This window comes from Rhinatrema bivittatum, chromosome 8, assembly GCF_901001135.1.
Source record: "Rhinatrema bivittatum chromosome 8, aRhiBiv1.1, whole genome shotgun sequence".
NCBI classification, from domain to species: Eukaryota; Metazoa; Chordata; class Amphibia; order Gymnophiona; family Rhinatrematidae; genus Rhinatrema; species Rhinatrema bivittatum.
The window spans coordinates 238,359,534-238,380,449 of record NC_042622.1 but is presented as its reverse complement, the minus strand read 5'-3'; the positions used below and the strand labels follow the sequence as shown (position 1 = coordinate 238,380,449).

The window sequence follows — 20,916 nt, the reverse complement described above, 5'->3', positions numbered from 1 at the left end:
ACCCCTGCTTGAGCGTATGGACATCCTCCTGGGCACCCTTCCGACGCAGGCGGTGCCCGAAGGACCCTTGGTTCCCCAGTGGCCATCTATGCCCCCCACCGGAGCAATCACAATTCTTGGGTCCTCCGAGGAGGAAGATACGGCTGGTACCGTGTTTCCTAGACCATGGTTCCTTGAGCTCTTGTCAGGTCCTTCCGGCCTTCTGCGACCTCCGGTCCCCTCGATGCCAGGGGAACCATCCATTCTTGCGGTGCCCTCGATGCCTCTGAAACCATTGGCACCTAGGGCTGATGCCCCTCACGGACTTCGCCCACAGCATGCTGATCCCAGTGAGGAGGAAGGGCCTTACATAGAAATGACGGCAGAAGAAGACCTAACGGCCCATCCAGTCTGCCCAGCAAGCTTACACACTTGTTTTTTTTTCTCATACTTATCTGTTACTCTTGGCCCTTAGAAACCTTTTGGTTTTATTTCCCTTCCACCCCCACCATTAATGTAGAGAGCAGTGCTGGAACTGCATCTAAGTGAAATATCTAGCTTAAATAGTTAGGGGTAGTAACCGCCGCAATAAGCAAGCTACACCCACGCTTATTTGTTTACCCAGCCTGTGCAATTCAGTCTTTGTTGGTTGTTGTCTGAATATAAATCCACTTTTCTTCATCCCCCCTGCCTTTGAAGCAGAGAGCTACGCTGGATATGCATTGAAAGTGAAGTATCAGGCCAGTAGCACGCCCAATAGCACCACCTTTCATGATGGCACTATTGGGTGCGAAAGCCGGCAGCGATAACACTACAGTGGTGCGATCGCTGCCAGCTTTCGCAGGCCCGCCCCCCGTTACCACGCGATTCACAAACGTTGTGAAGTTAGAAAATCCAGCCCTCAGCCCATAGAGCTCAAAACTCCAGGGATCATCCTCCGTTTATTCGGATGACCCTCTCTTGGAGCCCTTCCCTCCAGAGAAATGGCACCGGTCGCCCCCTGAAGGCTTGTCCTCTGCAGGAATTGTCAGGTACATGGTTGAGGCCATCCCCTTTCAACTGCTCACTGAGGAGGATGAGCATCATAAGATGCGGGCTGACCTCCAGTTCATCGACGCTCCTAAGGAGATCGTGGTGGTTCCTATCCACAATATTTTCAAGGACCACCTCCTCCGCATGTGGGAGTACCCCATTTCTATCTTCCCCTGTCAATAAAAAGGCTGACACCACCTACTTGGTGCAGCAGGCCATGGGGTTTGAAAAGCGGCACCTCCCCCTGAAAAAGGCCTGACGCTCTCGCACCCATGCCGCCACCCCTCCAGGACGTGAGCACAGGGAACTGGATGCCCTGGGCAGGAAAGTTTTCCAAGGCGCCATGCTGATGGCCTGCCTTGCCGCCTACCAGCTCTATATGACTCAATACAACCGCAGTCTCTGGAAACGAGTCCAGGACTTCACCTCTGTGAGGGCCTACCTCAACAACAACAGGAGATCCTCTCGGCCATTGTCCTGCTGGGTCTTGAGGCTGGGAAGCACAAAGTGTGTTCTACCTATGATGTATTTGAGACGGTGGCCCGCTTAAGCTGTGGTTGGCATCAGCACCAGGAGAATGTCATGGCTCAGAGGCCTCTGACCTCCACCCAGAGGTCCAAGACAGGCTAGCTGATCTCCCCTGCACAGGTGAAAACCTCTTCAGTGATAAAGTCTGGGATGTGGTAACACAATTGAAGGATATCATGACACCCTTCAACAGCTTTCTGCTAGCAGTTGATGCCCCGTCCTAGGCCAGGAAGTTCTCTGGCCCAGGATCCCAAAAGCCTTTCTACAGGCAGAGGAAGTATTATCCTACAGGGCTTGCATGCTCGCCACCAGCTCCAGGGGCCTCCCTCACCAGCAATGAGCGCCTAGACCCCAGCCACGGGCTTTTGACTGGCAGCAAGGGAGCGAATGCTAGTTGACCATACCCCTGACATCTTATTCCCCGGTCGGAGGCAGGCTCTTGAGCTTTGCTCATCACTGGGAAGAGATCATGTCGGACCCATGGGTTCTCATTATCATCCATCAAGGGTACTGTCTAAACTTCAGTAGGCTCCCAGAGACCTCTCCCCCATGTCCATCATGGGGTTCATCCGCCCATCCGGTCATACTTCAGACAGAACTCGCCGCCCTCCTTGTGGCGGGCGTGGTGGAACCAGTCCCTCGCCTTCAGCTGGGCTGAGGGTTCTTCATTCGAAAAAGAATGGTGGCTTGCCCCCCATTCTCGACCTCCGGCCGTTGAACAAGTTTCTCATAAGAGAAAAGTTCAAGATAGTCTCTCTGGGCACGCTGCTCCTGCTCCTCAGAGGAGAAGACTGGCTTTGCTCCCTCGATCTCAAGGAGACTTATGCGCACATTGCTATTTTCCCCAGCCACCGGAAGTACCTCTGCTTTGTGGTGGTGGAAGTGAAAGCACAATTACCAGAACAAAATGCTGCCCTTCGGCTGGCATCAGCCCCCCCACGTTTTTACCAAATTCCCTATCAGTGGTGGCTGCCTACCCTCAGGTGTCAGACGGTACATGTGTTCCCTCTACCTGGACAACTGGTTGCTCAGAGCGACTCCCGCTCAGGAGCTTGAATGCTCTGGCCCTGATGGTGCAGACACCTCAGGTGTTGGGGGTTTGTTATCATCTTCCCCAAGTCGCATCTCTGCCCGTCTCCTCAGCTGGACTTCACAGGCACCAGACTGGACATGGCACAGGGCAAGAGCTTTTTTTTGCCCAGGACCGAGCAATCGCCCTTGCCTTGCTGGCTACCCTTATTCAGGCACAGCTGGAGGGTACCAGCCGGAATTTGCTCTGCATGCTGGCCACATGGTGGCCTCTGTCCATGTGACCCCTCTGGCTTGCCTCTGCATGAGGAGGGCCCAAAGGATCTTAGTCCGAGTGGTGACAGGCTTCCTAGGATCACGAGGCTCCCTGGCCCAATCACAGACCCTCTGCGAGTGTCCCTATCCTGGTGGAAAGATCTTTCCAAGCTTCTCTGCCCTGGCGATTCTCACCACCAGTGCTTTCCCTCAGGGTTGGGGAACCCATGTGAACGGTATCTACACTGCCTCTGAAGCCTGCTGTCAGATAAACTCCTGGAGCTTCAGTCAATTCAGTACACCTTATGGGCATTCAAGAACCAGTTGTTGTCCAAGGAAGTCTAATTCGGACAGCCAACAAGTTGCAATGTCGTACATCAACAAGCAAGGAGGCACGGGCTCATTCCTGCTATGCCTGGAGGGGATGCAAGTGTGAACTTGGGCCCTCTCACAGGGATGCATCTACGTGCCACATACCTGCCCGGTCACCTGAATGTCTTGGCAGATCGCTTAAGCCCCTCCTTTCAGCCTCACGCGTGGGTCCCTCCACCCGGGGAGTGGGAAGGGTGGGGGGTAAGCAGACCCTGTCGAACTGGTTGGCGGATTTGCATTGCCTTTTGCTATCAGCAGGCAGGCCTCCCGCTTGCCAGCAGAGTAAAGGCTCACTCTTTGCGGGCAATGGCGGCTGCGGTAGCTCATTTGAGCACAGTCCCTATCGCCGAGATTTGCCAGGCCGCAACCTGGAATTCTCTTCACATGTTGTGGCTCATTACTGTTTGGACAAGGACGAGCGTCAGGACAGTGCCTTTGGTCAATCCATTCTCCAACCTGTTCAGTCCTGAAGCCAACTTTTTCGTTCCGTGCTCTGTGGGAACCAGAAAGTCCTCGACTGACCGACAGCATCGCAGTTGTTGTTGTTCCCATTGGCACCTTCTTCGACTGCTGTTGGTCTTCTCTGTTCATTCGGACAGTCTGGAGCTTGGTACTCACCCACATGTGAGGACTACCATCCTGCTTGTCCTAGGAGAAAGCGCAGTTGCTTACCTGTAACATATGTTCTCCTAGGACAGCAGGATGTTAGTTTGTTTTATTTTTTTTTGCTTGTATTTTTTTTTTTTCATCTATATTACAAGACTGAAGTGGGGACCTTGCTTGGACGTGCGGTTAGCAGCGTGTTGGGCATGCTCAGTGTGCTGGTCAAAGCTTCTATAAACTTTGACAAAATTTTCCGTGCAGGGCTCCATCGGATGATGTCATCTACATGTGAGGACTAACATCCTGCTGTCCTAGGAGAACACCTGCGCTTTCTGCTTGGATGCCATCAAATCCATTTGGGAAATGCGGGGGGTTGTTATGAATGCGGGGGGTTGTTATGAATGAGGACCATAGTTTCCTCTGTCAGTTTCCATTCTCCAGGGCCCACCCCCTGCTGACTGAAAAAAATCCACCTGATGTGAGAGACCACCAGAGCTATCAGATGTTGCTTCGCCCTCTGCCAATGCATTGTCCAAAAGGGCTCTCACTGCTCGCTCATGCAATAGAGGAAGCAAACTGCTCGAAGTTGTCTTCGCTGACCATTGACCTTGCGCAGTCTGCCCTTGACAGATGGCTTCCTATCCCTGTCAGACTGGCATCAGTGATAACTACTGGTATCAGTGATCACTACTGGAATCTTTAACTCCTCACCCAGCTCCAAATAGGCCCAAGAAAGCTATTGGGAGAGACTGGTCTAGGACTCCCCCTGCAGGGGGCAACTGAAATTAAAAAAAAAAAATCCTCCAGAGGGTTCCCCAAGACCTGCAAATAATCCCAGATTTTGGGTATGGGCAACCATAACAACCTTCAGACTTGTCTGCAATTTCAACATTCTCTCCTTTGTGAGAAATTCCTTGCCTTGAGCAGTGTCGAAGCATGCTTCTAGGAATTTCGGTGACAGGGAAGGGACCAAATTGCACTTTAACAAATTTGCAACAGGACACAATACAATGAAAGAACAATTTATATTCTCTCACAATTACAGCACATACAGAAAGAGAGAATAATTATGTACAAATTTTAATTAAATAATTCAAATTTATACAAAACAATTTTGTGTATCATATCTATAAACATTAAAATCTTCCTATTATGCATTACCAACATTCATTCCAAATCCTATAAATCATTCACTCCTCCACATATCCTAACATTTTTAAAAAGAACAATTTAACAATGTTTCAAACACATTGTAATACTGTCATAGTAACTTTATAACACACACCTAAATCTTACATACAATCCAAGGCAAAACATTTAAAACCAAGTTTCATATAGACATCTCAATAGGCTATTCATTTCTGTGCTCTGTTCTTATTTAAAAATTCTTCTACTGGCACTCCACTATTCATACCAAAATATCTTCTATGCGTATTCCTGACATTTTATATGGGGCTGTATATGTGAATTTGTGTATTTCCGGTTTGAAGTTTATGAACACTTTAGTCCTGAGAGAGGATGTATTTAAATATATTTAAAAAGTCCTGAAATGCATTGTGCTGATGAATGAGGCACCCATTTCAGCTAGCGTTTATTTGGATTGCATATGGGAAAGATTATATTAAGGAAGAGACGGGATAAGTAATTTAGATTTCCCCTGATGAAGCCTTCATTAGAGAGGGTGAAATGAAGAATTCTTTGTTTACAATTATTTTCTCTCTTTTTGTATTTCCTTTAACAAATTCACCAGCCAGCCAAGAGACCACAGCCTCTGCATGACCTGTTGAACCAAGCTCTGACACAGTTCCTTCGATTTCACTCGAAGGAACCAGTTGTCCAAATATGGATACATCCACATGCCTCCCTCCAAAGAGCAATGGCCACCGTTACCATTACTTTGGTGAATGTACGTGTGGCTGTCGCTAAGCCAAATGGAAGCTTGAAGAATTGAAACTATTCTCCCAATACCACACATCTCAGAAACATTTGATGTTCTGCATGGAAGGGTATATGAAGATAAGTATATTCAAGATTCAGAGACGAGGAATTCCCCTTTGCAGACTTCCGCCCTGAGTGTAGAGCCTGCATCCGGAAATGAAGTACTCGCAGGGCTGCATTCAGTCTTTTTAAGTCTAGAATGGGACGATAGTGTCTCTCCTTCTTTGGAACCACAAAATGGATTGAGTACTGCCCGCGGCCCCACTCTCCTCAGGTAAACAGGCCTATTTTTACAGTTTTCGAAACCTATCCACAATGGACCGTACTGCTTCTCGCTTGCCGCTAAAGGCGCAAAGGAAAGCTCGGCAGGCTTCATTATTATGATTGTTAAGATCCATTTATTCGTTATACCTTCCACAAAGCAATAATCACTTCTCATTTCTGACCTTTGCCTGCTTGAAAATTTTCTCTTTCTCTTTGGGTGTACCCTCAGGCAACTTATACCCCCGGGCCTTGCCAAGTGCTTTACCAACTGCTCCAGGTCCTTGCCAAGCAAGAATTCGCTTTTAAAGGGAAGATTTTCCACCTGCGACTTGGCTTCTGGGGTGGTGCAACCAAGTGTACCACCCCAGAAGCCACCTTGTCTACCAAGCCGACCTCACATTCTGGGCAGACGTGTTCAGCAAATCATCCACAACAGAGGTTCCCTGTACGTACTCAGATCAGTCCAGACAGTGGGCTGAGCCTCCTGTCCAGCAAATGGAGACAGAGAAAAACTAGAAGGGTATCCTATATCAGGACAGAGCCTACCCTGCGTCCAGTATTTCTCTGTCTCCAGCAGATTCAGACAGTAGAACCTGCGGTTCCCTAGTTTTCTCTCTTTCTGCTCCTTCGGGATTCCTTTCTTTTCTCCTTACCACTGGGTTGATTCTGGATCAAGCAAGTATTGTTATTCCAATTAAAAAAAAAAAAAAAAAAAAGGGTAAAGATTTAAAGGGAGACTTGTTTGTCTCCTTGCTCTTACTAGGTCCCAGGGGGGACTTGTCCCCTTGATTATTCAGCCTGGAACCCACTTCCCGGTGACCTAGAGCCTGGCTGCAGGGGTGATACCGGTGATCCAGTCGCTCCCCCTTTTCTCTGCCTAGTCTGCACCCATCTGGGTTCCTTTGCAAGGAGTTGCTTTGCTCTGCCCTGTCTGCCTTAAAAAAAAGGATTGAATTCTCTCAAGCAGACTTACAGGCGATCGGCAGCAATTCGGCAGCATTATAAACAGCTTCTGGGGAAGGAGCAAAGCAGGGTTCATTCCCTGGCTTCAGCTCGTGATCAGGCAGGCACTGCCGTTTCTCCTCGCGGCTCCAGCATGGTGCCCCCCCCAAATGGAGTCTTGCCGCGTTTGCCTGTCTTGCCGGCGGGAAGCCTGAATCGTGGCTCTCCCGCAATGGGCTTGCACTGCAGGTCTCCCCAGAGGGGAGGGACCCTCCAGGGCAGTAACTAATTCTACGGCTCGGAGTCGGGCCGTGAGACGCGCAAAAACCCACGGGAACGGTGGCCATTTTGTCAGTGTTGCTGAATGCTAATACAAGCCCTGCAGAGCCAAATTGTAACTCCTCGCTGCCCGATTTCAGTCCCACAAGGTCTCCGGGCCTGGTTTTTTACACTCCCCCCCCCCCCCCCAATCCCCCGCGATCCTTCCCTTCTCCCCGGGCCCGGCACAATTCAGCACCATTTTCTCACCTGAATTTGTTTTATTGTTGTATAAATTCTTGCTGGCTAGTTTGGAGGAAGACATTGATCCCTCCTCCCAGGGCGCCCGCCCAGCTAAGATTCTTCAGGTGGGCACGGGACAGGCCCTAGGGCCCCAGATTCTCAGGCCGCTACTAGGGTCAGGACAGTAACGGGTGTTCCGGATCCCCGAGACCCCCGTCCGCCACGCCGGATGCAGATCCTGATGCTGATCTGGTTTCTCCAGGCACGCCAGTCGATGGCGATGATCCGCAGGTCCTGCGGCCGTTCCAAAGGGAGGAGCTGGAACCACTCAATCCCTTTGTACTGGATGAACTGGGAATTGATGTTCCCCCAGAGGAGCCCCCAACTCCTTCGTCTTCTCACACCGTGGACCCGGTCCTGGCAGGGCTTAGGGCTCCACCGCACACTTTTCCTTTTCACTCCACGGACCAGTGCCTGGGGATGCTGAAAATGCCTAAGGTTGATGTTTCGGTGTCCGCAGTCACCAAGCTTACCTCCATTCCCATGGTGGGGTCCATGGAGTTGCAGGATTTGCAGTTTTGGAAGCTGTAGCTCCACCTCAAGAGGATCTTCGAAGTTCTGGCGCTTGGAGTCCGGGCATCAGTCTGTAGCAGTCTCATGCAGTGGGCAAGCCTCAGGTGGGTTCAGCAATTACTCAGCACCCAGGACCTTCCCGTCTGCAGAGGAGGAACAGGCAGAGAGACTGGAAGGCGCGATTGCGTATGGGGCTGGTGCCCTTTACAATCTTCTCCAGGTGTACACCAGAGCTATGGTTTCCGTGGTATCTGCCAGACGCCTTCTCGGGCTGAGAAATTGGGCTGCAGACTCCGCTTCGACAGCGCTTCGGAGTTGGGCAGTATCCCCTTCAAGGGTAAGTTGCTTTTTGGTGAGGACCTGGAACAACTTATTAATTCCTTGGGTGCCAATAAGATGCATAAGCTGCCGGAGGACCGCCCCAAACGGTCCAGATCATTTGTTACGTCGCGCTCGCGCTTCCGGGGCCAGCGCGGATCCAGGCCCCAGGGTGCTTTTCAGCGAAATTCCGCCACTAGGGGTCAAGCATGCTCCCAGTCCTTTCGAGGCCGGAGCCCCTTCCGTGACACCACCCACCAGGGCCCCGCTTCCAAGCCCTCGCAACAGGATGAGGCCGGCCCATTCCTCTGTTCCAGACTTAGGTGGTCTTCTGTCCCTATTTCTCGAAAAATGGATCAAGAGAACTTCGGATCAGTGGGTCCTCGAGTTGCTCGCAAGAGGCTACGTTTTAGAATTTTCTCGGGATCTCCCAGACCTCTATTTGGCCTCTCCCTCGGACTGCGGAAGCATCCAGCAGTGTGCCAGACGCTCGACAGCCTTCTGTCCCTTGGTGCCATAGACCCGGTACCCCAACACTAGCAGGGATCTGGCCAGTGCTCTATCTCCTTTGTCGTCCCCAAAAAGGACGACTTCTTCTGGCCACTCCTGGATCTCAAGAGGGTCAACAGGGCTCTCAAGGTTTCCCACGTTCGCCTGGAGACCTGGGCAGTCATAGAGGCAGTTCGCATGGGTGAATACCTCGCTTCTCTGGATCTCACGGAGGCCTACCTTCACAGCCCGATCCAGCAATAACACCAAAGGTTCCTTCGTTTCCACATTCTGGATAGACACTATCAGTTTTGGGCGCTCCCGTTCGGGCTAGCCACCGCGCCCCGCACATTCACCAAAGTGATGGTGGTGCTGGCAATCTTCCTCCGGCAGGAGGGAGTTCTGGTCCATCCGTTCCTGTACGACTGGCTGCTCCGAGCGAAGTTAGAGGTACTGGGCGTGACAGTGGTCAGCCGAGTTCTATCGGTTCTCTTCTCCCCTGGCTGGATAGTCAACTTCTCCGAGAGATGCCTCAAGCCCTCCCAGGTTCTAGAATTCCTGGGAGCCCGATTCAACACCCGCGTGGGCAAAGTGCTGTTACCCATGGCTCGGGCACTCCAGCTCCTGGATTAAGTGCAACATCTGATGTCTCTCTCGGTTCCCATGGCCTGGGACTATCTCCAGGTACTGGGCACTATGGCTTCAACTATAGACTTGGTTCCTTGGGTTTTTGCGCATAGGCGTCCTTTACAGAAAACCTTGCTCTCCCGCTGGAAGCCAGTCTTGGAGGAGTTTTCAAATGCCCCTGCCACTCTCCGATGCTACCATCGCCGACATTCAGTGGTGGTTTTCTCCCATCCACATTTTGAAGGGGATGCCCTTGGAAACTCCTTGGAGGATCATTGTGACAATGGACGCCAGCCTCTCCAGCTGGGAAGCGGTGTGTCAAGCTCAGTCTGCGCAGGGCTGCTGGTTCCCAGCGCAATCCCACTGGCACATTCATCGTCTGGAGGCCCGGGCGGTCTGTCTGGCGCTCAAGGTCTGTCTTCCCCTGATTCGTCACAAGACAGTGCGAGTCCTCGCCGATTATACCACCACGGTAGCACACATTCATCAGGGGGGGCAACAGGAGTCATCTGGTGGCCCTGGAAGCCAGAAAGCTGCTCGCCTGGGCAGAACGTCACCTGGATCGGCTGGCAACCTCCCACTTAGCAGGGACGGAGAATTTCCAAGCCAACTTTCTCAGCTAGCAGCGTCTAGACTCCGGAGAGTGGGAATTGTCCGACGGGTCAATGGATCTGATTGTGCACAGGTGTGGGGTCCCTCATCTAGATCATGAGCAACATGAAGACTGCCAGATTCTTCTGTCACCAAAGGGAGCACTTTTCTGAAGGGGTGGATGCCCTGGTTCTTTCTTGGCCCCATGACCCTATATACCGTTTCATAGTCTTATTTTTTCACTTGCTATTCTAATGTATCAATAGGCTGAAATGTAAATATTGTGCTGTTCAATTTCTCCCCTTCCATCCCCAGTTTATTTTCCTTGTTTTTTGTAACTTTCCCTCTCCCTTTTTCTGATTCACTGTATTTAAAGTTCAAGGTTCTTATTGAAAATATTGTTTTTTACGTTACGTTATGCTTTACACTCCTTGTTATTTGTAAACCGGGTTGATGTGATGCCTATCATGAAACTCGGTATAACAAAAACAATAAATAAATAAATAAATAAATAAATGACGTTCTTCTCTATGTGTTCTCACCTTGGCCTCTGGTGGGAAAGGTTCTCAGGAAGATAAGACTCCACAAGACCTGTCATTCTCATAGCACCAGAGTAGCCTCGGCGGCCGTGGTTTGCAGATCTGGTGAACCTCTCAACAGATGCTCCTCTCCGGCTCGAGCACCTCCCAGATCTGCTCCGGCGGGGTCCAATATTTTTCGTTCAGGCGGTTCGCTTTTGTCTAGCTGCCTGGCTTTTGAGCGGTGGTGTCTGAGGAGGAAGGGCTACAAAGGAGAGGCTATTTCTTCGCTGTTGCAGTCCCATAGGCCCTTTACCTCTCTCGCATACATCCGAGTCTGGACAGTGTTCGAGTCAGCCTATGACAAGTCTGGAGTGTCGGCACGTAAGCCTCCAGTATCCCATGTTCTTTCTTTCTTACGGAATGGCCTTTCCAAGGGTTTGTCTTTCAATTCTTTGAGAATACAGGTTTTGGCCCTCGGGTCTCTTCTGGGTACTGTTGATGATTATGCTGTGGCGACTCACCCGGATGTCATTCGCTTCCTCAAAGGGGCCAAGCTTTGAATACGCCTGTCCAGGCTACTTGTCCTTCTTGGAGTCTCATCTTGGTGCTCCAGGTCCTTTGTGAGGTGCCCTTCGAGCCCCTCCGGCGGGCTGCGCTTCAAGATCTAACCTTTAAGACTGTTTTCCTCATTTCTATCTGTTTCACCTGGAGGGTGTCCGAGCTCCAGGCACTGTCTTTCTTTTGCCGAAGGTAGTGTCTTCCTTTCACGTCAATCAGTCGGTGGAACTCCCCACTTTTTCCGCTGAGGAAGTTGCGGGCACTTCTGGCGGTGACCTGCAGCACCTTGACGTAAAGGGAGTACTGCTGCAATATTTACAGGTTATGCACGGCTTTCGAGTTTCTGATCATCCCTTTGTCCTATGGAGAGTTCTAAATGAGGGAAACAAGGCTTCTAAAGCTACAATTGCTCGCTGGCCAAAGGAGGTGATTGCGTCGGCATATACCTGTCGGGACCGGCTGGTCCCAGAGGGTTTCAAAGCTCATTCTTTGCATTCACAGGCTACCTCTTGGGTGGAAAGTCAGCCGCAAGAATTCTGCAGGGCAGCGACTTGGAAATCTCTGCGTGCTTTGGCTCGTCATTATCACTTTGATGTCAGGGCGACAGTATTGGGCTCCTTCGGTAGGCAGGTGCTTCGAGTGGGACTGTCTCGGACCCACCCTGCTTAGGGAAGCTTTGGTACATCCCACTGTCTGGACTGATCCGGGTACGTACAGGGAAAGGAAAATCGGTTCTTACCTGCTACTTTTCATTCCTGTAGTACCACGGATCAGTCCAGACTCCCTCCCTTGATATGTCTACTCTAATTGTCCGCTCAAATGTTTTCTTTCACAGGATCTGGAACTGGTTTCTGCCTACTTGAATTACAAGGCACCGGAGGTACTCATTATACTATCTCCTATGTAAGGGCATCTACTTACCTATTGAACCTTAGGTTCCATTTGATTGTTAAAGTTGTGTTACTTGCTTGATCTTACTCTGGTTCATTTTTACATTGGGGTTATGCTTTGATAACATTTATTCTAAAGGGATGCAGGGTAGGCTCTGTCTTGATATAGGATACCCTTTCAGTTTTTCTCTGTCTCCATCTGCTGGACAGGAGGCTCAACCCACTGTCTGGACTGATCCATAGTACTACAAGAATGAAAATTAGCAGGTAAGAACCAATTTTCCTCTACCTCAGCCTTCAGTCACTCTGCCAGCTTGGCTGGAAGAAAGATCCCTGACTACTTCACCTGTAGCTGTTGATCGCAGCACAAGCAAGTCCATACTATGAAGCCATTGCACACTGCTACACGTGTGCCCAGCAGTGAGATCTCTAACATCTTAAAATGAATCTCCATCTTCCGGTCTTACGCATCCTTCAGCGCTGCCGAACCCACTACTGGAATGTTATCATTGCTCTAACATCTTTCAGCCTGGCTTCCGGAGTATCCCATTCCTGAACCACTAGCTTCTTAATGGTGCAATGAAAGGAAAAAGCTTTCGCCAGGCTCCAGAGCCCATCCAGAATAGGATCAACTCCCATATGCTCCAACTCCTCCTGGACCTTGTTCAACACTTGGGGAATCAGTGGAGATGTTGCCTCCTCCCAGAAAGCTGAACCACTCCAAGTGATCTCTTTCACCTTCCCCCCCCCCCCCCCCCCCCCCCCCGAGCCCACTGAATCCTCTGACTGATCTGCCGTCCTGCTAATATGGCTGGGGATCTCCCTCACCCATCCCCGCTCCCTGAGGGGATACCCTGCATCCCTTACTCAGATGCAGAAGGTTAAGAGTGGGGGCAACCAAATAGGTTGTGTGCCTTACAAGCACAACATTCGCCAAAAAAAACCCTCCCCTGAATCTGAGAAGAGTCCTCCCAACTTTCTGTGAATCTGGAGCATTATTGAGGACCTCTGTGGCAAGGAATAATGGCAGCAGAAACAAAGGCCCCTTTCCTTCCTGCACCATGGGCGACTGCTCTAAAATGGCCGCTGTTCCTGCGCTACTAGGTTGAACCATCTTAGCAGAGGCTGTCGAATGGGTGGATTTCCTGCGTACATCTGCCATCCCAGTTGGCTTCAAGCTATCTTCCTCTCCATGCATGCATCTCTTACGCAACCCCACTGCATTTAAGAGCACCCTTTTGGTCTGAACAGGCTCAGCAGTGTTTCCCATGTTCAGCGGTTGCTGATGTGTGCCTAAGATAGACACGCTACTCTGTCTTAGAGGGATTCACCCGCGTGGAGGTAAATGCTTGCCCCAGCCTGTGCCTCCAAAGTGGACGCTCCCCGGCCTTTGTGTCCAAGTCAAACAGGCCAGCTGGCCACAGAGGGATTTACCCCCCCCCCCTCCCTCCCCGTGAAGATAAGTACTGACCCCACTACCCAGGCTGAATGGCATTCCCCCCGAACAGCTCATGGTAGTAAGAACCGGACCCCAGCCTTCCTCACAGTTGATTCTTCAAGCCTCTACCTGTGGCCCTAGCTATGTTAATCCTGTGCGGCCACGCTACCCAGGCTGAGCAGGATTCCCCCAAAATGGCTTGTGGTGGTAAAGAGAGTGCAGTCTCCATGGGGAAAACAAGAGAACCAGTCCACTGGCTTTTGCAGTCCTTACTGTCCACTGGAAGAGACAAAAACAGGATCACCAACCTTCCTTGCCTTGCTCTACTAGGGGGAAGGTCCTCCACGGCACCTAACATCCCCAGGAGCAAACATCTTTTTTTTTTTTTAATCTCCAGACTGCACGTTTTGCACCTCTCCCATCTGCTTGAGACAGAGAAATACAGGTCATACTGAGGGACTGCAGGTGCCACACTAGGTTAAGTAGCAATGTCAATAAAGCTTTTCTTCTGTCTCTTATCTACTGGTTGGGAGACAAAATATGCATTAGGACCGTGAACAGGAATGACCTCTCTTTCCACAATTAAAACAAGTTGGCAGGCTTGGGGTCTGTGACCAGAACAAGAGCTGACATGCTCTGAGGATTGTAGGTGGGGTCTTGCACTCACTGCTGCACCAGGGTTGCCTTTCTAGCTTTTATATTAGTTCCAGCATCAACTGAGCCTGATGGAAGGCATCCACCACTTCCAGTGTGGTTTCCAGGGTGCGCCCCAGGTGCCAACATACCTACTTCCGCACAGGTCAGTCCACCCCATCCAAGAAGTGCTCTAGGAGGACCTGGTTGATGACATCAAGGCTTGTTTTCATTTCTGGCTATCGCCATTTCTATCTGACTTCCTTTAACTGATGAAAAAGGCTCAGTGGACCAAGCTATAGGGTGCCTCACTGGAACTATTGCCGGTATGTCTTCATAGTGTAACCTACCCTTTCCAGGATGGCAGTTTTGACTTCAGAATAGCTGGTTCTTCTAGCTGGGTTGGAAGCTTGAAAAGCCACTTGGTTTTTGCTTGCAAGCAGTGAGTGATCTAGGTGGCTTCTGGCTAGCCTGCCATGCGGGTGGTTCTCTCAAAATTCCTTAAGAAAACATCTGGGTCTTCTCCGGTCTTCATTTTAAACAAGACTGGAGGTGATGGGGTTGCCTGTTTTGTAGCATGCATTGTTTGGGCCATCTGTGCCAGCGCTCCCTGTTGATGGTTAAAGTGTTCATGTAGGGCTTGACCCATTCTCTGGAATTGCTACTGCCCTTCCATGAGGATGTGTACTAATGGCTCCATGTTAATTAATAAGCCTAGGCACCACAGAGGCTTTTCTTGCTGCAGTTCCTTACTTTTGTTCAGGTGCCCACAAAACACAACTTCCCCTTGTCTCAGGAAGTAAAAAGAGAAAAAAAAAAACCCCCAAAACCATAGTCTGTCCATCTCTGACTGATTTTTAAATCCCTGCTTGTCCAGGCGTGGCTACCCCCTTGACCTGCTTTACTTAATATTAACACACCCTTAATCCTAACTACCGCATGAACATTGCCTCCTATATATAAGAAGAACTAGAAAAAGACAGCTTAACTATTCATATTGATCTATTCACATTTATTTATTTATTTATTTATTTATTTAGGATTTTTATATACCGACCTTCTCAATACAAGTATCAAATCAGGTCGGTTTCCATAGAACAAAACTGTCGCGGTTAAGGCGTTACAATAAACAGAGTTTCTGAACATAAGAACATAAATAAATATTGCATAGACAACAATAACTCGTCAAAATGACGTGAATAAATATAGGGAATGGCTAAAAAAGGGGTAGTGTAACTTGGGATATACAGTTAACAGAAAACTGTGTTGATGGGCACAAACATGAGTAATGCAAGAGCTCAAAGAACTAATGCATCAACAAAAGGGTATTTTCAAAACAAGTGGGCTGTCCAGATCAGGCGTGATTGGGCCTTGAGGGGGTATGGGCGGTCGAGGAGCTTATAGTGGACTATTTTGCTCTTTGACCGGTGTCAGAATGTTCCTGCGATTCTGGATAGGCTTGCCGGAAGAGCCATGTTTTTAGGTTTTTCTTAAAAGTTAGATGACAAGTCTCTTGGCGTAGATCCGGCGGTAATGAGTTCCAGAGGGTGGGCCCGGCTGTGGAGAGTGCTCGTTTTGTTAGTGAAGTTTTCATCGGGGGAGCATATAAGGAACCTTTGTAGTTGTATCTGATAGGTCTTTGTGATGTGTGAGGGCGGAGTTGCGAGTTTAGATTTAGGTGGGCGATGCCCATAATATCCTTGTGGATCATTGATAGTGTCTTGAAGGTAATTCTGGCTTTTATAGGAAGCCAGTGAAGGCTGTGAAGAATTGGTGTGATGTGGGCTCTTTTATTTGTGTTGGTGAGTAACCTCGCCGCAGCGTTCTGCACCATCTGTAAGGGTTTTGTAGATAAGAGCGGAAGACCTAGCAGTAAAGAGTTGCAGTAGTCTAACTTAGACAGAATTATAGACTGGACTACTAGACGGAAGTCACTAAAGTGGAGGAGTGGTTTCAGATTTTTTAGCACTTGAAGTTTGAAATAACATTCTTTAGTTGTGTTGATAATGAAGGATTTAAGGTTGAATTTATTGTCGAGACGCACCCCTAGGTCTCTGACGGAAGGGGAGTGGTTAATAGATAATTTTGTGAATTGTGTTGCGCTTTGGGAGTTGATGAGAGTATGGTTTTCATCTGGCGAGATGATGAGGATTTCTGTTTTGTTTGAATTGAGTATGAGGTTCAGGCTGGATAGCAGAGTGTTGATAGATTGTAGGCAATTAATCCAATGTGCCCAAGTTTTTAGCAGTGATTCTGTGATGGGAAGGAGTATCTGAATGTCATCAGCGAAAATATAATGTTTTAGCTTGAGGTTGGAGAGAAGGTGGCAGAGTGGAAGCAGGTAAATATTAAATAGCGTAGGGGAGAGGGATGATCCTTGTGGTACTCCTCGTGTTGATTTGATAGGAGGCGATTCTTCGTTATTGATTTTAACTTTATAGAATCTATTCTCCAGGAATGATTGAAACCAGCTATGAGCTTCTCCTTGAATTCCTATATCGGATAGCCGCTCGAGAAGGATGGCGTGATTGACTGTGTCGAATGCGGCGGATAGGTCAAGAAGAGCGAGGAGGTATGGTTGTTTTTTTTCAAGTTTGAGGAGGATGGTGTTAGATAACGATGCAAGTAATGCTTCTGTGTTTTGCGATTTCCTGAAGCCGAACTGGAAAGGGGAGAGTATGTTGTTCTCCTCCAGGTACTCCGACAGTTGCTTGTTGACGAATCTTTCCATCACTCTTGAGATCAGGGGAAGGTTAGCGATAGGGCGGAAGTTTGCAGGGTCATCTGTTGAAAGGTTAGGTTTTTTTAGTAAGGGTTTCAGAATGGCTATTTTGAGTTGGTCTGGGACCTTTCCTTGAGTTAAAGAGCAGTTGATGATGTCTGCTAATGCTTTAGAAATGGTGTTAGGAGTCGATAGGAGAAGATTGGAGGGTATGGTATCCAGTGGATGAGAAGAGGGTTTGAGCTTATTGAGAATAATTTCGATCTCCAATGATGATGGTGTCTCGAACGATGATAGGCTGCTTTCTTTGTAATGTGATGAGATTCTAGGGTGCGATGCTGTTGGTTGTTGGGTGGAGATTGGCTTAAGGAGGTTGGTGATCTTTTTATCAAAGTAGATTGCTAGTTCCGCAGCTTTGCTGGCTGCTTGTTCGTCTGGGATGATAGGAGGAGAGGGTTTTGTTAGGGAAGGTACAAATGAGAATAAGGCTTTAGAGTCGAGTGCAAAGTTGTGGATTTTTTTTGCAAAGAAGTCTTTTTTGGCCTTGAGTATGGCTAATCTATATGTGTTGAGGTGGGATTTGTAATTTAGCGTTGTGATGGTGGAAGGAGACTTGCGCCAACTGTTTTCTTTTTTCCGAAGTTCTTGTTTAAGGATTTTGAGTGTCGGAGTGTACCACGGATGTCTGTTGGCTTGGGGTGGTTTTAAGGATTTGGTGATGGAGGGACAGGAACGATCAGCGACCTCGTTTGTTATATTGAGCCAGGAGTTGATAGCTGAGGAAGCATCTGAGAGATCCAGTCGGTCGAGTTCTTTGGTAAGCAGATTACTAAGATTGTCTATGGAGCAGGGTTTCCTGTATCGTATAGTGGTTGCCGGGTATATGGGACGAGGCTGGTCTTTAATTTGAAGTTCTGCAGAGATGAAGTGATGGTCGGACCATGGGACCGGGACGCAGGTAGGGTTATTGGTAGGTGTTATTCCGTTGTTGAGAAAGATCAGGTCTAGGGTATGTCCCGCTTTGTGCGTGGGATCTTTGACAATCTGATTGAAGCCTAGGTGATTGAGTCAAACTATAAACATTCCATTTTTCAAAACATACCTTTTTTATTTTTCCCTTTTATTTTTTACTCAGTATTCTTGTTTTACTGATACATGTATCTACATTTTTACTACTCAATTGTTCTCAATATATCCCCACATTTCTAAACTCTAAAATACCCCTAATTCACCATTCATCCCTCTCCTACACTCACCACATTCACACCTAGCATAAAACACTTATACCTGTTGTACAACCATTTTCCTTATTATAACCACATACCACCAAAATATATGAATGTGCTATATCATTATATGTGCTATATCATTATATGTGCTATATCATTATAACCATTAATTATACATCCATTAATTATACATCCACTTCAAAAAATATAGTCCTTTTCACTTTTGACACTGGATCCTCTTCACTGCAACAAATGCTTGCATTTTTCCTTAATTTCACTTTTTTTTCTTTCTTTGTTAAGCTTGAGTAGCCTCACAATGTTATGCTCTTATGAATGGCCTGTCTTCTTTAAGGCAGACCCAACGGTGACATCAGCGTGCTTTCAAACTCACTCTCTTGGAAACAAACAAATGTTTTACTTAGCCAAAAGTACTCTGTCACCGTTGGGTCTGCCTTAAAGAAGACGGGCCATTCATAAGAGCATAACATTGTGAGGCTACTCAAGCTTAACAAAGAAAGAAAGAAAAAAAAAAGTGAAATTAAGGAAAAATGCAAGCATTTGTTGCAGTGAAGAGGATCCATTGTCAAAAGTGAAAAGGACTATATTTTTTGAAGTTACGTATAAGTCAGCCTATGCAACAAAGTGGATGTATAATTAATGGTTATAATGATATAGCACATTCATATATTGTGGTGGTATGTAGTTATAATAAGGAAAATGGTTGTACAACAGGTATAAGTGTTTTATGCTAGGTGTGAATGTGGTGAGGGATGAATGGTGAATTAGGGGTATTTTAGAGTTTAGAAATGTGGGGATATATTGAGAACAATTGAGTAGTAAAAATTGTTTAGATACATATATCAGTAAAACAAGAATACTGAGATAAAAGGAAAAAATAAAAAAGGTATGTTTTGAAAAATGGAATGTTTATAGTTTGACATGTGCATAGATCAATATGAATAGTTAAGCTGTCTTTTTCTAGTTCTGCTTTACTTAATAACTGTTGCTGCAGTCAGGCCCCACCAAAACATTTGCTGTTTTCTGCTGCTGGTGTGGGTCCCTGATTGTGCAGCCGCTTAGAGCAGAACATCCCACTTTTGTCACCATATATAACAGCAGGAGTGGGTTGCCAGAGGATGGAATAGACTGAACTCCAGATATTCTTCTACAGACTTATTTACAGGCAAAATTGGAAACAAAAATGCAGTAGATTCAGAAAAGTAGGTTTAGCAAAGTTCCTACTTCTTGCACGTGGGGCCCACTATCCTTCCTGGGACCTGCCTTCTCCCCAGGGGCAATCCTGCAAACAGGATTCCCTAGTGGACTGCCTTAAAGTGGACCAGGCTACATGCCTGGTCCCGGTCTTTTAAGGAAGGTCTAACATGCTCCTTTACAATGGCACAAGATAAGAAAAACATTTCTAAAGTCAGTGAAAGAGCAGAACTAGTTTGTGATTGCTAGCCCTTGATTCTATTTTCCTATAGCATCTTTAGGCACCTCTGAAACAATCTAGAATTTTGCAGGTGCATAACGTTAGCAACTTACACCCAAATAAAGTCATAATTACCAAAACAAACTTGTATCCATCCTATTTCTGCTGCTGCTCCCCAGCCAGCTTGAGTCTCTGCTGAAAGTCAAGATCTAGAAATAAGATGCTTGGGTTCCAAGCCTGTCCCTGGTTGAATAGTATACATTTTAAAATTATACTCTTAACATCTCAACTATATGTCTGTGAAATTAGATCTTTCAATTTGGACTTCGCTCTCCCTGATACTATAGTCATATAATTCTCAACCCATAACCTACTCCACTCTTTTGAGCAGGAAAATCACAGCTTGAGCTTCACTACAATTTACACTAAGTTGGTAACACCCTAGTTCTTTACCAGAACAAATATAATATGACCAGAAACAGATGAAGATGGAACCTAAGTATCTTGTTTCTCCAAAAGGGCTGGTAGCAGTGTAGAAAAATTTTGATTATGCTGGACTGGTGCTCAAGAATTTTTAGTGATTCAGCAATTAAAATGCCAGGATGCAGCATGTGAATACAGAACCTCCTAACATTTCATGGATATGTCAACTTTCAAAAAGTGACATGTAATTGTTTTAATATTACAGACAGAAAACGTTGCATGGGCTACAATGGCAAGTGAGGAACTAAAGCCAGTTTCAGAGGTTGAAAAGAAAGTCCCCGAACTATTTAAAAATCTAACTTTGTTAAAAGGCAAAAGCATTACTATTGCCAATGAAAGCCCGAGTGAGACAGATGAAGAAATGGAAATATCAGAACAATTAAATGGAGATTCATCAGTATCCATTGTAAAGGATCAGTCTTCCAGACTTGATTCTTCCACTACCGATGGTGTTCATTCCAATTATTCAGAGGATTTTGAAAAATCATCCATTGTGACTGAGTCCAAGAACACTGAAAATAGGAGCTCTCATGCAAATGAAACAATAGTGAGTTCTGCTGGCAAGGCCAGGAAGCAGAGAGAATCTTCGTTGGCTTCCAAAGGGGCAGCCCTGTCCTTGCAGCCTGGTGTACGTTGGGCTGAGGATGTGAGAAAAATAACAGTTAAAGAGATGGCGGTACAGACAATGGATCCTGGATTCACCTATTGCTGGTCCAACAGTAAGTGTGAATTTTCCAAAACAGAAAACATTTCAGCCTAATCAGCCATCCGAGGAGATTTAATGCACCACACAAGTCCAATCTAGTCCAGATTTTTCCCATAGATATAGAATTGGATAAAACTCTGAATCATCAGATGTGTTTTTTTCCCAATACAAGGACAGGATTTTGTGGAAACCGGATTATAAAATATACAAATGTCTATTATGATTCTAGATGCTAAATATGTCAGAATTATCAGCATTTCTAT

At 47.4% G+C, this 20,916-nt stretch overlaps 1 protein-coding gene across 4 annotated transcripts in view; it reads left to right on the top strand.

Annotated features, from left to right (window-relative positions):
- C8H19orf44 (chromosome 8 C19orf44 homolog) overlaps nucleotides 1-20,916 on the top strand; it is a 151,149-nt gene that overhangs the window by 93,815 nt on the left and 36,418 nt on the right. For all 4 annotated transcript variants that reach the window (XM_029614218.1, XM_029614216.1, XM_029614217.1 and 1 more), the window contains exon 7: nucleotides 20,153-20,666. In XM_029614218.1, coding sequence (XP_029470078.1) covers nucleotides 20,153-20,666 — 514 coding nt within the window. The remainder of the gene's footprint in view (nucleotides 1-20,152; nucleotides 20,667-20,916) is intronic.